Below are 15,354 nucleotides of genomic sequence, written 5' to 3'. Positions count from 1 at the left end.
GGCTGGCTGCAGAGGGAAGGTCTCCATCGCGCAGCGAGGGTGGCAGGGGTCTCCTGTCACACGCACGTGGTGAGGCTCACCAACCGAACACCTCAGCAACACACACTTCATGCTACGCCAAGTCCTCCATGGCAAAGCTGCAAAGACGGGGCCCCTAGGCCACTAACTTTGACGTCATGCCCTTCCCAGCTGTCCCTTTAACAAGGCTACCTCCAGATCAAGGGAATCTGAGCAAAGGGCTGAGAGCCACCGTGAGGACCAGGGCCCGGCCCGCACAGGACAATGAGGGCAGGACACAGGGAAGGTGGGGGCAGTCAGTGTGCGGCCATACCACGGGGGCCTGCTGGAAGGAGACCCCCTGGCATCACCCGAGGGTCTCTAATAAAGCTGTTTCTGATGTTTTTATTTTTTTCAACAGTGGAGTCTTCCGTTCAAATGAAGTCCTACACAGAACCCCAGCCCCAAGGCCCCACGGCCCGCTTCCGCCCGGGGTCCTGCGTGTGGCTCCGTGTTTACCTAGCACGGAGCAGGGCTTCTTTTTACTTCTCCGCCTCCTCTTCCTCGCTGGCTTGATCCAGGGGCTGTCAGGCTTCCCTTTCCTCTTGAGAAACTTCTTCTTGATGCTGGATTCAGAACTCTGAGAACCAAGGGAAAGGAACAGAAAGAGCAAAGCATGGGCGCTCGGAAAGCAAAAGTTGTTTTCTTGCTGTATCGTGATAATCCAACTAGAAGATTAATTTCACTTTTAGACACTTTTCTAGGTCACATTCTTAAAGACACTCATGCTTTTCCCTAAATATCACTCTAAGCTCAGTTACTTGAGTTTGGCACAAAAAAAGAATAAATGAAAAAGTTCTACCAGTAACTAAATAAGTTCAGTAAAAGAATCCCCTTTTAATTACATACACCCATTCATCTCGCTCATGAGAAAAGGAACAATCAAAGCCTCAATGTGCTTCAAATCTATGTCCAAATTAGCCATTACATGGAGAACAAGGAAAGAAATTATCATTAATTTACAACATTTCGAGATTCCTGTGAGTACGTGTGTCTCAAACCTAGACGCAGAAAGGGCATCTAACTGCCACGAGTTACAGCAGATGCAGAGCATGAACCACTAGCCTTTCTAACGACTCCACCACCAGGATCTCACAACCCCTGTTAACTATGGATAGAAAAAGAAATTTTAAAATGTGTGTTCACGAGATAAAAAGATACACTAAGGGCGGCTCACTGGCCTTTCCAGCAGTTGCCCTGGAGCCCGAGCCCTCGTGTTGGGCCCCCTGAGACGCCCAGGTGCCCTGAGCCCCCTTCAGAGCAAAGCTCCGGGAAGAAAGTCTGCCAAGAGCAGCACCACAGCCCCCTGCGCTTCAGTCGATGACCTCAAAGAAACACGTTTATCGCCAGACACAACAGCCCCTCCCAGGGCTCATCTCCGCCACCCACGTGGCCACTTTCTCCTTCTCACGCACAGAGACTCCCTTCCCTGCGCTGCCTCGCCAGGCTCCGTCCTCCCCCCACAGCCCCGCCCTCTGACCCTGCCCCCGTGAGGTCGTGTCACTCGCACCCCTCAGCTCTGAGCCACATCCAGCCCGCGGAGGGCCTGCGGTTCCACCTTGGACGCCTCGATCTTCCCTCGCCCGGTCCACCCGGCGGCCCCTCCCTGGCTCTCTCAGGCCGCTTTCTCTGCGGCTCCCACGTGGCTCCTCTGCCAGGAGCCCCAGGTCACCCGCGCACAGGTTACCAGATCGGACTCGTCTCCGTCCTCCTCCTCCTCCCCGGTGCCGGCCGACTCCTGCTCCTCTTCAGATTCGCCCTCCATCTGAGCAGCCGCGCCGGGTGCCAAAAAGAAAACAAACCAATGAGAGCCGTTGGCGGCAGGTGATCTGACCCGACACACCTTGGAGGTGTCCCAGCTCCCCGAGAGCCCGGCCCGGAAGGGCTGCCCCCATGCCAGGCCCCCATGCCAGGCTCCCGCGCTGACCTGGACCACCGATCCGACGTGACTCGGAGGGCGGCCCCCTGGCATGGGCGAGGGCGCCAAACATATGCAGATCAGGGCGCGTGAGAGACTGCACTCACCGCAAAAAGGTTTTCAAAGGCCACAAACTAATATAAAATGCAAAACCTACCCGCCCCCCACCCGCGAGCCCGCCCAGCCCCAGGGCCTCGACCTGCTGCCAATGCTGGGCACCCGCGGGCGAGCACGGGAGTGTTTGCCTGCAGGGGCAGAGCACCCAGCACGCTTCTGCGTCTTACTTTCTTCTAATGAAAAGTACGCTGTGGGATCTTTCCGTAACAGAACAGCAGAGGCACCTGGGTTCACCTTCTCTACCTACACAGGAGCCGCGCGCCCCCTCCACCCTTCCCCGTGCACCCGGCTGTGGCTCCTCGAGGGGCCACGCGGTGACCGCACCCTCACAGTCTCACAGGAAGGGTAAGACCCCCCGGACAAACAGCAGACACGTGCTCCCACCCGTGCAGGACACTCCGGGTGTGGGGCGCCCACAGGGCACCCCCAGGTCCTCTGAGGGGCTGCACCGCCTCGAGTGTCTCCCATGCGTGCTCCTCCGTTTCTCCCGCTGCGTACTGCGTGACCACAGCCCCAGCCCGTATTTCCACTGGGTCCTTGCTTTCTTAGTAACTGTGGAAGCTACACACACACACTGTCTGTTAAGTATGTTATAAACATTCTCCTATCAAGCTCTACAGGCTCTGCTTCTGCTATTTCTTTTTAAAGTAAAACTTCTGGGGTTTTAATCTGGACAAGTCGAACCTCTCAGTCTCTCCCTTCGTGGCTTCTAGGTTTGTGTCTTACAACAGAAGCCCTTCATTTGAGATTAGAAAAACGGTTTCCAACACTTTTTCCCACAGTTAAATATTTTGTGTTGACACTTTAAATCTTCTGGAATTTGCTTTTTTAAATAACAGCTTTACTGATTTATAATTCACCTACCCTTAAATTCACCCTTTTAAAGTACACAATTCAGTGGTCTTGAGTGTATTCAGAGTTGTGCAACCATCACCCCCACCTATTCCAGAATGGAGTGTATGTACATTTGTTGTGCACCTTGATCTAAGGGTCGGCCTTCACTTTGCCCCCAATTTTCCCAATAACATTTATTGAAAAGTTCATGATCCCCTGCAAACAAACTGAAAACCCAACCCTTAGAACAAACTGTATCTCTGCAGACAGACAGGTGCACTGTGGCCGCCCTGCTCCACTCTCTCATGGCTCCCCCGTGCCTGCACGAATCCCCGCTTGAACCCCCTCCGTAACTGTCCTGCTAACCTCTCCCCCGCCCCCCAGCCCGTTCTCGCCGTGAACGACTCCCAGGTCAGCTGGTCCCACAGAAAATCCTGTGGGAATTTTGATGAGAACAGTTCTGAATTCATGGAGAACATGGCGAAAGGGAGATGAAAGAATGGATCTTCTCGTTCAGACAAATAATGGGTCATTCCATGAACTTATTCTTTTTTTTAACCTCTTTCAGTAAAGTTTTACTATTTTCTCCTTATAGATAACAGACATTTCTTGTTAAATGTATTGCTAAGCACTGTGGTGGTGTTAAAGACTTACAGCTAATTTTTAGGTGTGATATTGTGGTTTTGTTGTTCAAAGAATCCTTACCTTCTAAGGACCCACACTGATATACCGGCCTCAAGACCGTCCAGGTGGAGCAGGAACTCTGGCAAGTACCAGTGGCTGTACATATGCACAGCCTGACGCTTTCCATTCAGGAGTTAACACGTATGGTCGGGTATTTACTGATATTATTGACAAGCTGTCCTTATATTTTCTGACTGGCAGGACCACACAAGCTCAGCTCACTGGCTACAGCAGCCGCTCAGCTGGTTTCCGTGGATTTTTTTAGATGGATGATTATATTCCCAGCAAACTCCCTTGTCCTTTAAAATATTAATGTTTCCTTCCGGTTTTCACCTTACAGCATCACAGCAAGAATGACCAATGTGGCGCGCTCGTGTGAGGGGAGGAAGTGGCAACCCACACTTTTCTCTTTTTTTTTTTTTTGGCTGCATTGGGTCTTAGTTGCAGCACGCGGGACCTTTCGTTGTGGCGTGCGGGCTTCTCTCTAGTTGTGGCGTGCAGGTTTTCTCTCTCTAGTTGTGGTACATGGGCTCTGTAGTTTGTGGCACACGGGCGCTCTAGTAGAGTCGTGCGGGCTCAGTAGTTGTGGTGCACGGGCTTAGCTGCCCCGTGGTATGTGGGATCTTAGTTCCCCGACCAGGGATCGAACCCACATCCCGTGCCTTAGAAGGTGGATTCTTTACCACTGGACCACCGGGGAAGTCCCAACCTGCACTCTCTTTGTCACTGGTATTAACAATGGTTTAAAACTTTCACCATTAAATACAACCTTTTTTGTAGGATTCTGATATCTTTATAATAAGCTTTATTTAAATGTTATCTTTAAATTTCATTGGGTAGTTTCTTATTCTAAAAATACTGAGCAGTGAAACTACCCATCAAAGTGAGCAGATTAACAACTTCCGAAACTCCTGTGACCGTAAAGGGAGGAATAAGGAATAAGTACTTGAAAACTGCACACACAGCAGCTACAGGAACAGGCGTAAGGCGCTCGGGGAGAGGAGGGAGGGGAGCACCACAGCTGGCATCTGAGTGGACAGATGGTGTGGCGCTAAGCCAGGCAGAGGCCACACAGGGTGGGGGACCCGAGCCAGCAGGCCCCGCACCCACCTGCCCCATCCACCCCAGTGCTGAGACAAGGATGCCGGTCATCGGTGAGGAGGCAGCCCCCTACGCGGAGAAGGAGGCACCGTGCTGGCCGCACACACACAGGGCCTCCCTTCCTACAAATCGACTTTTTAAAAGGACAAATAACTACACAGATAAACAGCTGGGTCCCAAACAGGCACTTCACAAAAGAAGACATCCAAACAGCAAATAAACATACAAAAAAGTACCCAAGCTTCTCGGAAACCAGGGAAACGCAAATCAGAACTGCAGTGTGAGAGCGCTCAGCCGCGCCAGGAGGGCAGCCCACCAAGTTCACAAGCCCGCGATGCACACGCAGGACGTGCAGCTCCCCTCGCGGATGTGCCAGACATGGGCAACAGCCCCGCTGGAGCCCCGCACACACCCGTCCGGAGGGCTGCGGCCCCGCTTGGCTCCCAACGCTCTGGCCTCAGGGCCCCTCCCTCTCGTAGAAACTACTGAGAACAGCCAAGGGCTGTGGGGGCCCATGAGTCCATGAACACGCGCCGCTGCAGACACTTACAGCTGCGGCGTGGCTCCCTCAAAGGAGAGTGAGAAAGGCAGGTAACATTCCAGCATTATTATAACCCTGGAGGGTCTCAGAGACCCTGGGCCACCTTAAAAACCACTGTCACACAACAGTGAAAATGAACTAACAGCATAAATAAATCGCACAAACACAACACAGAGTAAAACGAGCCACACTCAGAAAAAGGAGTGCTTCCTGCGTGATTGCATCGAAGCCCAGAACAAGGGCAGAGGCAACCCTGCCACGGGGACCGGAGGGGGGCGCCACCCGCATGCTCCTGCCCTGGGCACCGCTGACCTGTGCCCCGTCCCCAAGTCCACACGGCAGGGAGCTGGACCCTGTGACATGCCTTCCAGTCTCTCTCCTTTGCTCCGTTCCCTCAGCAGGTCCTGTGAAGAGCTTTCCTGGAGGCCGCAGCCTCCCCTGCCCTCGTGCCCTGATACACGGTTGTGTCTGGCTGACTTTAAGGCAGGTTTAGCCTCAGAACCAGCTGGCGTATCTCCCATCTTTCTCGTCTCCGGAACAGGTCACATAACAAATCCATGACTATTTGTTACTATCACTGATCTGTTTAGATCTGCTCCTGCCATCTTATTTTGTTTTCCACATTTTCTTTTTGATTCTGCTTTTATTCATTTCCTGATTCTTTTGTTAGCTTGATACCCATTTAATTTTCTTCCTTTGTATCAGTACCTAGACTAACTCAGTGTTATTCAGTGTCTAGATTCTTTCCGGAAGATGAGGACCTCCATCAAAATAGAGAATCCAGAGATAGACTCACATTCAAATGCCGCGTGGTATGTGACAGAGGTGGCATTTTAAATCAGCAAGGAAGCAAATGTCAGTCAATGAACAGTGCTGGCACACACAGCTCACCATGTGAGGGAGGCCACACAACCCTGACCTCACATTTTGTTCAAAAAGCTTTACTGAGGTATAATTTATATACCATAAAATTCACCCACTTTGACTGTCTCTACGTCACATTTCATCAAAAATTCTCTATGAATCAAATGTTTATACATAAAGAATGAAGCCCATGAAGAATTAGAAGATAGCTTACGTCAATATATTCAAAATCGCCACAGGGAAAGGTCTGTGTATTGTAATTAGAACCCCGAACCCAGAAATCATACAGAAACAGACTAGATCCATGAGCTCTGACATCGCAGCCAAGGCTGGACAGCACACACCTTCGAGCAACAGGTCAGCTCTGCGCTCACATAAGGCTGCCCAGACCACATGACCCAGCGGAAACGGGGTCGCTAGACAACAAATCCTGACAGCCAGTCGTGTGAGAAGCTGCTCGGCACATTCAGACCTGCAGCAAAACACTGAGATGCAGGGACATACAGATGAAAACCTGTCCCTCCCAACTCACTGCGGCAGGGACCTGGAGATGCCCACATTCCACCTCTCAACAAAGTGCTCACTACGAGCCCCGAGTGTCGCCTCCAACAACAGGAGAAGGCTTTACGGGGGGCGGGGAGGGGGCCGCACCCCCACTGAGGGGCCCAGCCAAGAGCAGCTCGTGGAACCACAGGCAAAGCTCCTCAAGGAGACTGGACGTCCAGAGTCAAGTCCCCACTGCAAGCAGCGGGGAGTACAGGTCTGTAAAAATCACCATTCGAAATACCACCCCAAGAATTAGGAGACTGCTTCCTTCCTACACGAAAGGGAGAAAATAATACAAGATGGAAGAGAAAAAAATAATAAATGATATCTTAAATCATTTTAAAATTTCCTTTAAATCTCTAATGTTAGCATTTTCTACCAATTTATTTCTGAAAAATTATACCTTAATAGCTGGGCCAACATTTAAAATTTTGCCCCAAAACCTGCTAAAAAATAGAACTGGCATAAATGGCTAATATGAATCTGAAATTTAAACAACACTAAGAAAAAACACAGCCCAAACTCCAGAAGCTGAAAGACAATGCTTTACACATGTCAAAGGCTGTACCCACAGGGCTGACGCAAAGTGCAAAAAGCTAATCAACAAAATTATACACTTCAAACAAGTCACTGTTGCAACAAACTCACTGGAACGTCTCTGCCCACCCTTAGTTTCAGAATAACTCGTAAGGCGTAATGGTCCATCTTAAAGATGCTCCAAAGTTTTCTCAGACAAGCCTGATGCGTGGACAGTAAACCCACGGCTCCACACGTCCGCCTCTCAGCCACGGTTTCGCCTCCGTGTCTAACTCACCCCTCCCCCAACCAGAAAGGCCCCAACAGCAGCAGCCACTCTGCTCAGGTCTGCGCCCGGCGCCCCTGGGCCCCCTGCATCACTGAAACCATACAAGCCCCGTGTCCCTGTCATGTTGCGGCAAAGATAGAAACGAGGGTCTTTTCTTTTCTGACAAATAAGGAAAATAAAGAAGCCATGGGCAGGCTAGGGAAATAACATAAACTGGCCTGAAAGAGTTAATCAATCCTAGCTTTTCTTTCTTTTTTTTTTTTTTTCCCCCTTGGCTGCATTGGGTCTATCGTTGCTGCACATGGGCTTTCTCTAGTTGTGGCGAGCAGGGGCTACTCTTCGTTGCGGTGCGCGGGCTTCTCATTGCAGTGGCTCCTCTTGTGGAGCACAGGCTCTAGGCACGCAGGCTTCAGTAGTTGTGGCACGCAGGCTCAGCAGTTGTGGCTTGCGGGCTCTAGAGCGCAGGCTCAGTAGTTGTGGCGCACAGGCTTAGTTGCTCCGCGGCACGTGGGATCTTCCCGGACCAGGGCTCAAACCCGTGTCCCCTACACTGGCAGGCGGATTCTTAAGCACTGTGCCACCAGGTAAATCCCAACCCTAGTTTTATTTTAACTGTTACTAATCTGTAGTGTCTGTAACTAGACTTATCCTTCACAAAGCTAACCTCTAACACTCTCTGACACTATGTGAATTACATCCTGCACTCCCCTGCAGCAAATCACCCCTTGTAGCGTTCTGCATTTCAGAAAGAAGGTCGCAGCCGATAACCCAGCCGATAACAAACGGACCCAATTACCGGGCCGCCTGACACCAGCAGTGACTGTTTTGAAATAATGCAAGAAGAAGAAAAATTCAAGACCTTCATTGCTTTGATCCTTATCACCTACCCCAGACTGCGAGCTCCACCTATAAGACCTCTCCTGATTCCCCAGGGAGCGGGGGCACAGCTCTTGAGGCACTAGCCTGCTGTGTTCCCTTTTTGCCTGGCAAAGAATAAAGCTATTATTTCTTTTCCTCCAAAACTCTGTCTCCGTACTCCTGTTCAGCACCGGTGCACAGAGAGCCAAGATAAGGCATCACCACCCCCAGACGCTGCCACGCCTTCAGGGCCACCACACCGCCACCCCCGAGCTCGTCCTGGGTGGACACGGATGAAGCGTCCATAACGAGGACACGCCAGCGCACGTACCACCCCACGGGCCTGTCAGCAGCCATGGGCGCTCACCCCACTGGGAGGACAGAGGCCTCACCTGCAGGAGGACCACACCTGTGCCGGGTGCCTGGGACACCGTGCCAAGGCCAAGGGCAAGCCGTACTGGCACTCGGTCAGCCACGGTTAGCAGTTTGGGTTATTAATGGTATTATTCCTGTCACTCCCAAGCCTAAAAATGCTCAAGCCGTTTACTTCCATGAACGCTGCACAGGAAGACAAACGCTTCTCTGATGAAAATAAACTATCTAAAAATTCAAGAGAAATAAAATACAAGAATCCCAGCCAGAAGTGAACAGGGGGCTTTATTAAGGCCCAGAGGCGCCCAGAGGCCACCCCCGCCCCCGCCAGGACCGAGGTCCGAGGCGTGCGTCCCGCCCACCTTCTGGGTGCGGTCCGGCTCCAGCGCGCCGTCCTTGGCGGCCCTGCTGTCCTCGGCAGGGAACACGGCGGCCGGCTGGGCTCCCTGGTCCTCGTCCTCCTCCAGCTCCTCCGAGTCGTCCTCGTCCGAGTCCAAGTCCAGGCTCTCCCCGTTCACGTGGAGGGAGCCGTCACCGAGGTCCTTCTCGCCCTGCAACACGGCAGAAGCCCACGTCAGGACCCCCGCTAGCTCCTCCGGGAAAGGCCCACGGGGCAGGGCGGGGGAGGGGGGTGGCGACTGTGCTGGAGGACGAGAGCCTGGGGCGGGCGGGGGCCACCATGGAGCGGAGACGGAGGGCAGCCCCCGCGGCCGGGCCCGCAGCCTTACCTTGGAGCCCACCGTGGAATGAGTTATGCTCTTAAACATCTCAATCACCGTCCTCTGTTTTAACACTTTGGTCTTTTTCTTAGGAACCAGGCTATAGGTTCCCATTCTTCGTTTTTTCTTCCGAGATACTGCAGCTGCTAAAACAAAAGGCAAGCAAGCTAAAAAAAAAAAAAGTCAAAAGGGGACGAGAGAAGAAAAGAAATGCCGTTCAAATGTTTTTAAAGGTAGGTGACAGTCCACAAACTCTGATCACCGAAATCATCAGCACCCACAACAGCGTCTTAAGTTGCACAGAGAAAGCTGAAAACCCGCCACAGATACAGGATTTGTTCACAAGGAGACACCGAGCTATACGGAGGGCAAACGTGAGCACCCCCTCCCGAGCAGGCAGCACACCAGGAGACCCGCAAGCCGTCAGGAGCGGGCCCTGGAGCACCTGGGACAGCCTCTGAGCAGGGCTCTCCGAGGGGCTGAGAAGGAAGGGCCTCCTCCAGACGCCCTCCTGCTTGTGTGTCCAGAGGGTCCACCTCTGACGTGCGGCCACTGAAGAGTGGCCTTACACCACTGTCACCTGGACCCTCCGTCCTCGCTCAGCACTTCACAGACCAAGGGGAAGAATACTGGAAACAACGGCCCAGCGAGCTATCCCTGCACAAGGGCCAGGGAAGGAGAGGCCTGGGGGCAAGGTCTCCTGACAAGCACAGCAGTGGAGGGGGGACCGGGCCGGGGCTTGGGGGCTCGTGGCCCCTGACGCCGTTCTGGGCAAAGCAGCCCCAGGTTTACTGCTTTGACAGAATGAGGGTCTCTGTGATGTTTTATTTTTGTAAAAAGTTCCAGGGTATGAAAAAAAAAAAATCTGAAAACCACTGCTTTAACACGGAGGAACTCCACGAAAGGGCTGAAAGAAATACCTTACGTTTTATTTCTACAAAATGCAGAGAAGGGATACGGGGAGAAAGGACGCACGTCGGCCACGGGCGCCGGGGGTCAGGCTGACAGCCCCTCGCAGGTGCGTGGCGACGCCAGGACACTGAGGACAATCGCCACGCGGGCCGCACATGTTGACGTGGAAACGCCGTCCGTCCACGCGCTGAACGGAGCACAGGTGAGCCGGCAGAGGTGCCCCCCCAGGAGGAGGCGGGTGAGTTGTGAGCTCTGTGCAAATCTGCCGTCGGCTCGCGCCACAGCAGGGCTCTGCAGCAGGACGGCAAGAGCAGGCCCTCCGGGGCGGGGCTGTCACCACAGTGACTTAAAATACGGACAAGAAGAGACGCCCGAAAGCGTGCACTTCCTGTGATAGTGTAATGCACCGGCCAGGGGAAGGGGGGAGGAGGAAGGTTTGAAGAACGAGGCAGGCTGTTCCGGTCCGAGCCGTCACACAGGGCCACATCCCCACGGGCCCCTGCTCCCGCGGCGGGTCGGGGCGGGGGGGCAGGGGCGGGGGCGGGGACGATGCAGGCACAGCAAGAGGGGCCTGCTGCCTCCCTAGGGAGCGAGCCGGGCAGCTGCTGCAGGAGCGCCAGGCACCAGGCCGTTCACACTGTCCTGAGCCCGCGGGCCGTCTCCGGCCCTCAGATAAGGAAACAAAGGCAGAGAAGGACCCATGTGGGAAACTGCTAAACACACTCAGCACTTCTGTTTAGAAAACTTGGATTGAACAGATAAGGAAATAATAAAGCTAAAATAGGAACAATCTTAACTTTTATTAAGATAAAAGATCCTTGCAGCTTGCAGGATCTTAGTTCCCTGACAAGGGACTGAACCCACACCCATGGAGTCCTAACCACTGGACTGCCAGGGAATTCCCCAATCTTAACTTTTTAACAGAAGAACCGACTCCTGACATTCCTCGCCAAGCCCTACACACATGTGTATAATTCCACAGAGACATGCAACTCTGTCCAGCTTTAACTCTCTGAAACAAATAATACTGAGTTGAAATAGACCAAAAGTTGCAGGTGGTGGGGAGACAGACTGACAGTGTTTTCTAACCAACCACCGTGCTCCAACAAACAGAACAAGGGCTCCTTGGAGACACGGCTGGTCCCAGGCCTGGGGAAGGACAAGACGGGCTGGGTCCACCTGGTGTAGCCAGGAAGTCCTCACAAAGTGATGGGGGTCACATCGGAGGACTCAGGAGCCAGCCTGAAGGGCAAACCCGGGACAATGTGAACATGACGGTGACGGACTGGAGCCCAGAGATTCACATAAGGATCCATGAGTTGAGACAGAGGCAAGGCTAGAAAGGGGAGGCCCTTCATTCCAGCAGAAGCTCCACTAGGAAGTAAGGAGGGGGCGATGGAATTGGAAGCCATCCTGGAACGATCAGTCTGGGAGTGGGTCCCTAGATGCTCAAGCTGCCAGGTGGGACCGTGCAACCCTCTAAGCCCCGCCTCCAACGACACAAAGGACAACGACCCAAGGACCTGTAGACCCAGCCCTGCCGCAGCAGGACCAACACCCACACCCCACTCCCGGGGGATGCAGCAAGGACACACACCCCTCGGGGACGGCAGTGACCCGAGCCTGACCCAGGAAGACAGCAGCGACCCCATGGGGACGCTCCAGATGTCAAGACGCACACTAAGGGACTGCAGGAAGCTGGCCAGAAATGCCTCCTGGGACGACTGACTGGCAAAGGCGAGTGGGGCCTGAGGCCTGGACGACGCGTCACATGGGGGGGCCCTTCCAGGCTCTGACACTACAGCGACTGCCCGAGAAGGCGCCACGCACAACACGGACGTGCCCAGGGCCCCATGTCTGCAACTTCCACGCACGTTCAGAAGCAAACGTTACATGCTGGGTGGGAGAAGGACACGCGACTGTGCACATGGTGGAATGGGGGGAGGGGAACAGGGGAGGCCACAGACATCCTCTGCAGAACCTCTGGTCTGAAATTACTGATAAGCAACAAGTGTTCTGAAAGTCCTGAGGAAGACAGGCCCCAACCAGCACATGACCACCCCAGGGCAGCCCCTGGGGGGCCGCCTCCCCCTCGTCTGTGAGTCCTCAGCGACGTGAGCCGGGCCTGGCGGAGAGGCCTGTCTGCACCGGAGGGGTCTGCAGGGGAAGCAGGTTCTACGGGCACGCCTGCCACGGCAGCCTCCCTGGGGGCCGCTCACCAGCCCCCGCCTCCTGCACGAGGCCCCACAAGGCACCCGATGCTCCCCCACGCCCCCAGGTGAGCGTGAGGAGAGGTGGCTCGGGCTGGGAGGGGAGCCGCCCCACTGCCACCCGCCCCTGAACCGCGGTGCCCCTGCAGCACTGAACCCATGAGCTGGGAGACTCCTCAAATCCAGAGCCCTCCACCCAATCAGACCAAGGCCGCAGACTGTTGGAATGAAAACGATCTTCATCTGGAAGTTGAAAACAAGCGGAGGACGCGACGCAGCACCGGGTGAGGGTGGAGCGGGGCCCGCGTTCTCTGCAGTGCAGGCTCGGGACACACCCGAGAGCGAGGCGGCGGCAGCTTCCCTTTACCTGTCTGTGCCTTCGTGGTGGCCACGTAGCACTGGTTTTGAGGTAGCGACTGGTGAAGGGGCGGGAAGGGGGGTAAAAGCTGCTGTCGTCCAAACTCTGAGGCGCTTCTGCTCAACTCCTCTTTCGGCTCCTCATGGTCGCGGGCGTCCCGGCCTTCCCTGGGGTCCTTACCGGCCGCGTGCTTCAAAACAAAGACAACGCGACAATGACGCACAGGCAGGCGGCGATGAAACAGCGTGCCTCTCCCACCAAACCCCTCCCCCGAGAGATGTGCACTGAGGAGAGAGGGGAGAGCGCGGAAACCCGCTGCCACCAGAGCGCCTGTGACAGGCGCAGGTCGGCGTCACAGGCCAAGAACAGAGTCTGCCTTTCTGCAGGGAAGTAGCAGCGGCTGTGACACGTGCGGCACCCAGAACCGGGACCGTCTCCCACCTGGGCCTTTACAGAAAGCCAGCCAGCCTGTGATTTAGGTAATAAACTATGACTACATTTGAAAATACCCAGACGGGGCACATTCCAGGTGATCACGGCTACACAGTGCACCTCCCCCAAGCAGTTTTCACGCCACGACAGATCATCATGTTACACCTTTAAGACGCTTTTGCTCAGTTTTACCCATCTCCTCAGTGTCTCGGCCTTAGCCTTCTGAGACCACAACCTGTGGTCCTGTGATGTGGACGCCAACCCCCTGGCACCGACCAACAGCCCTGCCTTTGCTCCAGACACCACTCAGCCCCCGCCCCACCACTTGCTTCCCCAGAGTCACCTACAGCCTTGAGACAGTCTGATCTCAAACCCGATTCCACTGAACCACATTTCGTTGTGCACAAAGTAGGTGTGATCCTTCAATATACGGGGCAGGGATACTGGACAGTCACCTGCAAAAGGATGGATGTGGACCTTCACCTTATACCACTGACAGAGATTAACTCAGAACAGATCAAAGACCTAAAATTGTGAAACTCTTAGAAGAAAACAGGGGGGAAGCTTCATGACATTGGATTTGGCAATGAATCCTTGGATATTACAACAAAAGCACAGGCAACAAAAGAAAAAAGATAAATTAGACCTTATTAAAACTAAAAATTTCTTATAGGGACTTCCCTGGTGGTGCAATGGTTAAGAATCACCTGCCAATGCAGGGGACACAGGTTCAAGCCCTGGTCCGGGAAGATCCCACATGCCACAGAGCAACTAAGCCTATGCACCACAACTTCTGAACCTGCGTTCCAGAGCCTGCGAGCCACAACTACTGAAGCCCGCGCAACTAGAGCCCATGCTCCACAACAAGAGAAGCCACTGCAGTGAGAAGCTCGCGCACTGCAACAAAGAGTAGCCCCGGCTCACTGCAACTAGAGAAAGCCCGCACGCAACAACGAAGACTCAACGCGACCAAAAATAAAAAAATAAAATAAAAAATTTCTTATAAATCAAAACCACAATGAGATATCACCTCACGCCTCTAAGAATGGCTATCATCAAAAAGACCACAAATAACAAATGTTGGAGAGGGTGTGGAGAAAATAGAACCCTAGTGCACTGCTGGTGGGAATGCAAACTGGTGCAGCCACTATGGAGGTTCCTCAAAAAGCTAAAAATAGAACTACTATATGATCCAGCAATTCCAGTCCTGGGTATTTATCCAAAGAATACAAAAACAACAGTTCAAAAAGATAAATGCACCCCTATGTTCACTGTAGCACTATTTATGATAGCCAAGATGTGGAAGCAACCTAAATGCCTGTCAACAGCCAAGTGGATAAAGAAGATGTGGTGTATTTATACACACACACAATGGAATATTACTCAGCCACTAAAAAGAATGAAACCTTGCTGGTTGTGACAATACGGATGGATCCAGAGGTACTACACTAAATGAAATAAGTCAGAGAAAAAGACGAACACCATGATTTCACTTGTATGTGGAATCTAAAAAGCAAAACAAATGAACAAACATAACAAAACAGAAACACTCATAAATACAGAGAATAAACAGCGGGTAGAGAGATGGGAGAGGACAGACGAAACAGGTGAAGGGGATTAAAAAGTACAAACCACCAGTTATATAATAAGTAAGTCATGGGGATGTAACACACAGCATGGAGGATGTAGTCAACAATATTGTAATAACTTTGAATGGTGACAGATGGTAACTAGACTATTCCTGGTGATCCTTTTGTAATATATAAAGATATTGAATCACTATGCTGTATACCTGAAACTAATATATTGTAAGTCAATTATACGTCCATTAAAAATTTTTTTAATTTCTATGCATCAAAGGACAAAATCAGTAGAATGAAATGGCAACCTATAGAATGGTAGAAAATATTTGCAAATCATATATCCGATAAAGGAATCATACATAGAATATATAAAGAACTCTACAGCTCAACACCAAAAAAAGGCCCGATTTAAAAATGGGTAAAGCATCTGAATAGATATTTCT

At 52.6% G+C, this 15,354-nt stretch overlaps 1 protein-coding gene across 11 annotated transcripts in view; it reads right to left on the bottom strand.

Moving 5' to 3' along the window:
* Window positions 1-15,354, bottom strand: part of EHMT1 (euchromatic histone lysine methyltransferase 1) — a 152,562-nt gene that overhangs the window by 50,822 nt on the left and 86,386 nt on the right. For 7 of the 11 annotated variants that reach the window (XM_082403130.1, XM_082403131.1, XM_082403133.1 and 4 more), the window contains 5 exons: window positions 12,906-13,086; window positions 9,426-9,583; window positions 9,060-9,248; window positions 1,745-1,822; window positions 517-637 (listed from right to left, as the gene is read on the bottom strand). In XM_082403130.1, the coding sequence (XP_082259256.1) occupies window positions 517-637; window positions 1,745-1,822; window positions 9,060-9,248; window positions 9,426-9,583; window positions 12,906-13,086 (727 nt within the window). The remainder of the gene's footprint in view (window positions 1-516; window positions 638-1,744; window positions 1,823-9,059; window positions 9,249-9,425; window positions 9,584-12,905; window positions 13,087-15,354) is intronic. The other 4 variants (XM_082403135.1, XM_082403132.1, XM_082403136.1 and 1 more) reach the window with 3 other exon arrangements.

This window comes from Balaenoptera borealis, assembly GCF_965194805.1.
Source record: "Balaenoptera borealis genome assembly, chromosome: 8".
Lineage (NCBI taxonomy): Eukaryota > Metazoa > Chordata > Mammalia > Artiodactyla > Balaenopteridae > Balaenoptera > Balaenoptera borealis.
The sequence above is the reverse complement of the archived record's forward strand: the minus strand, read 5'-3'. Positions and strand labels throughout refer to the sequence as shown.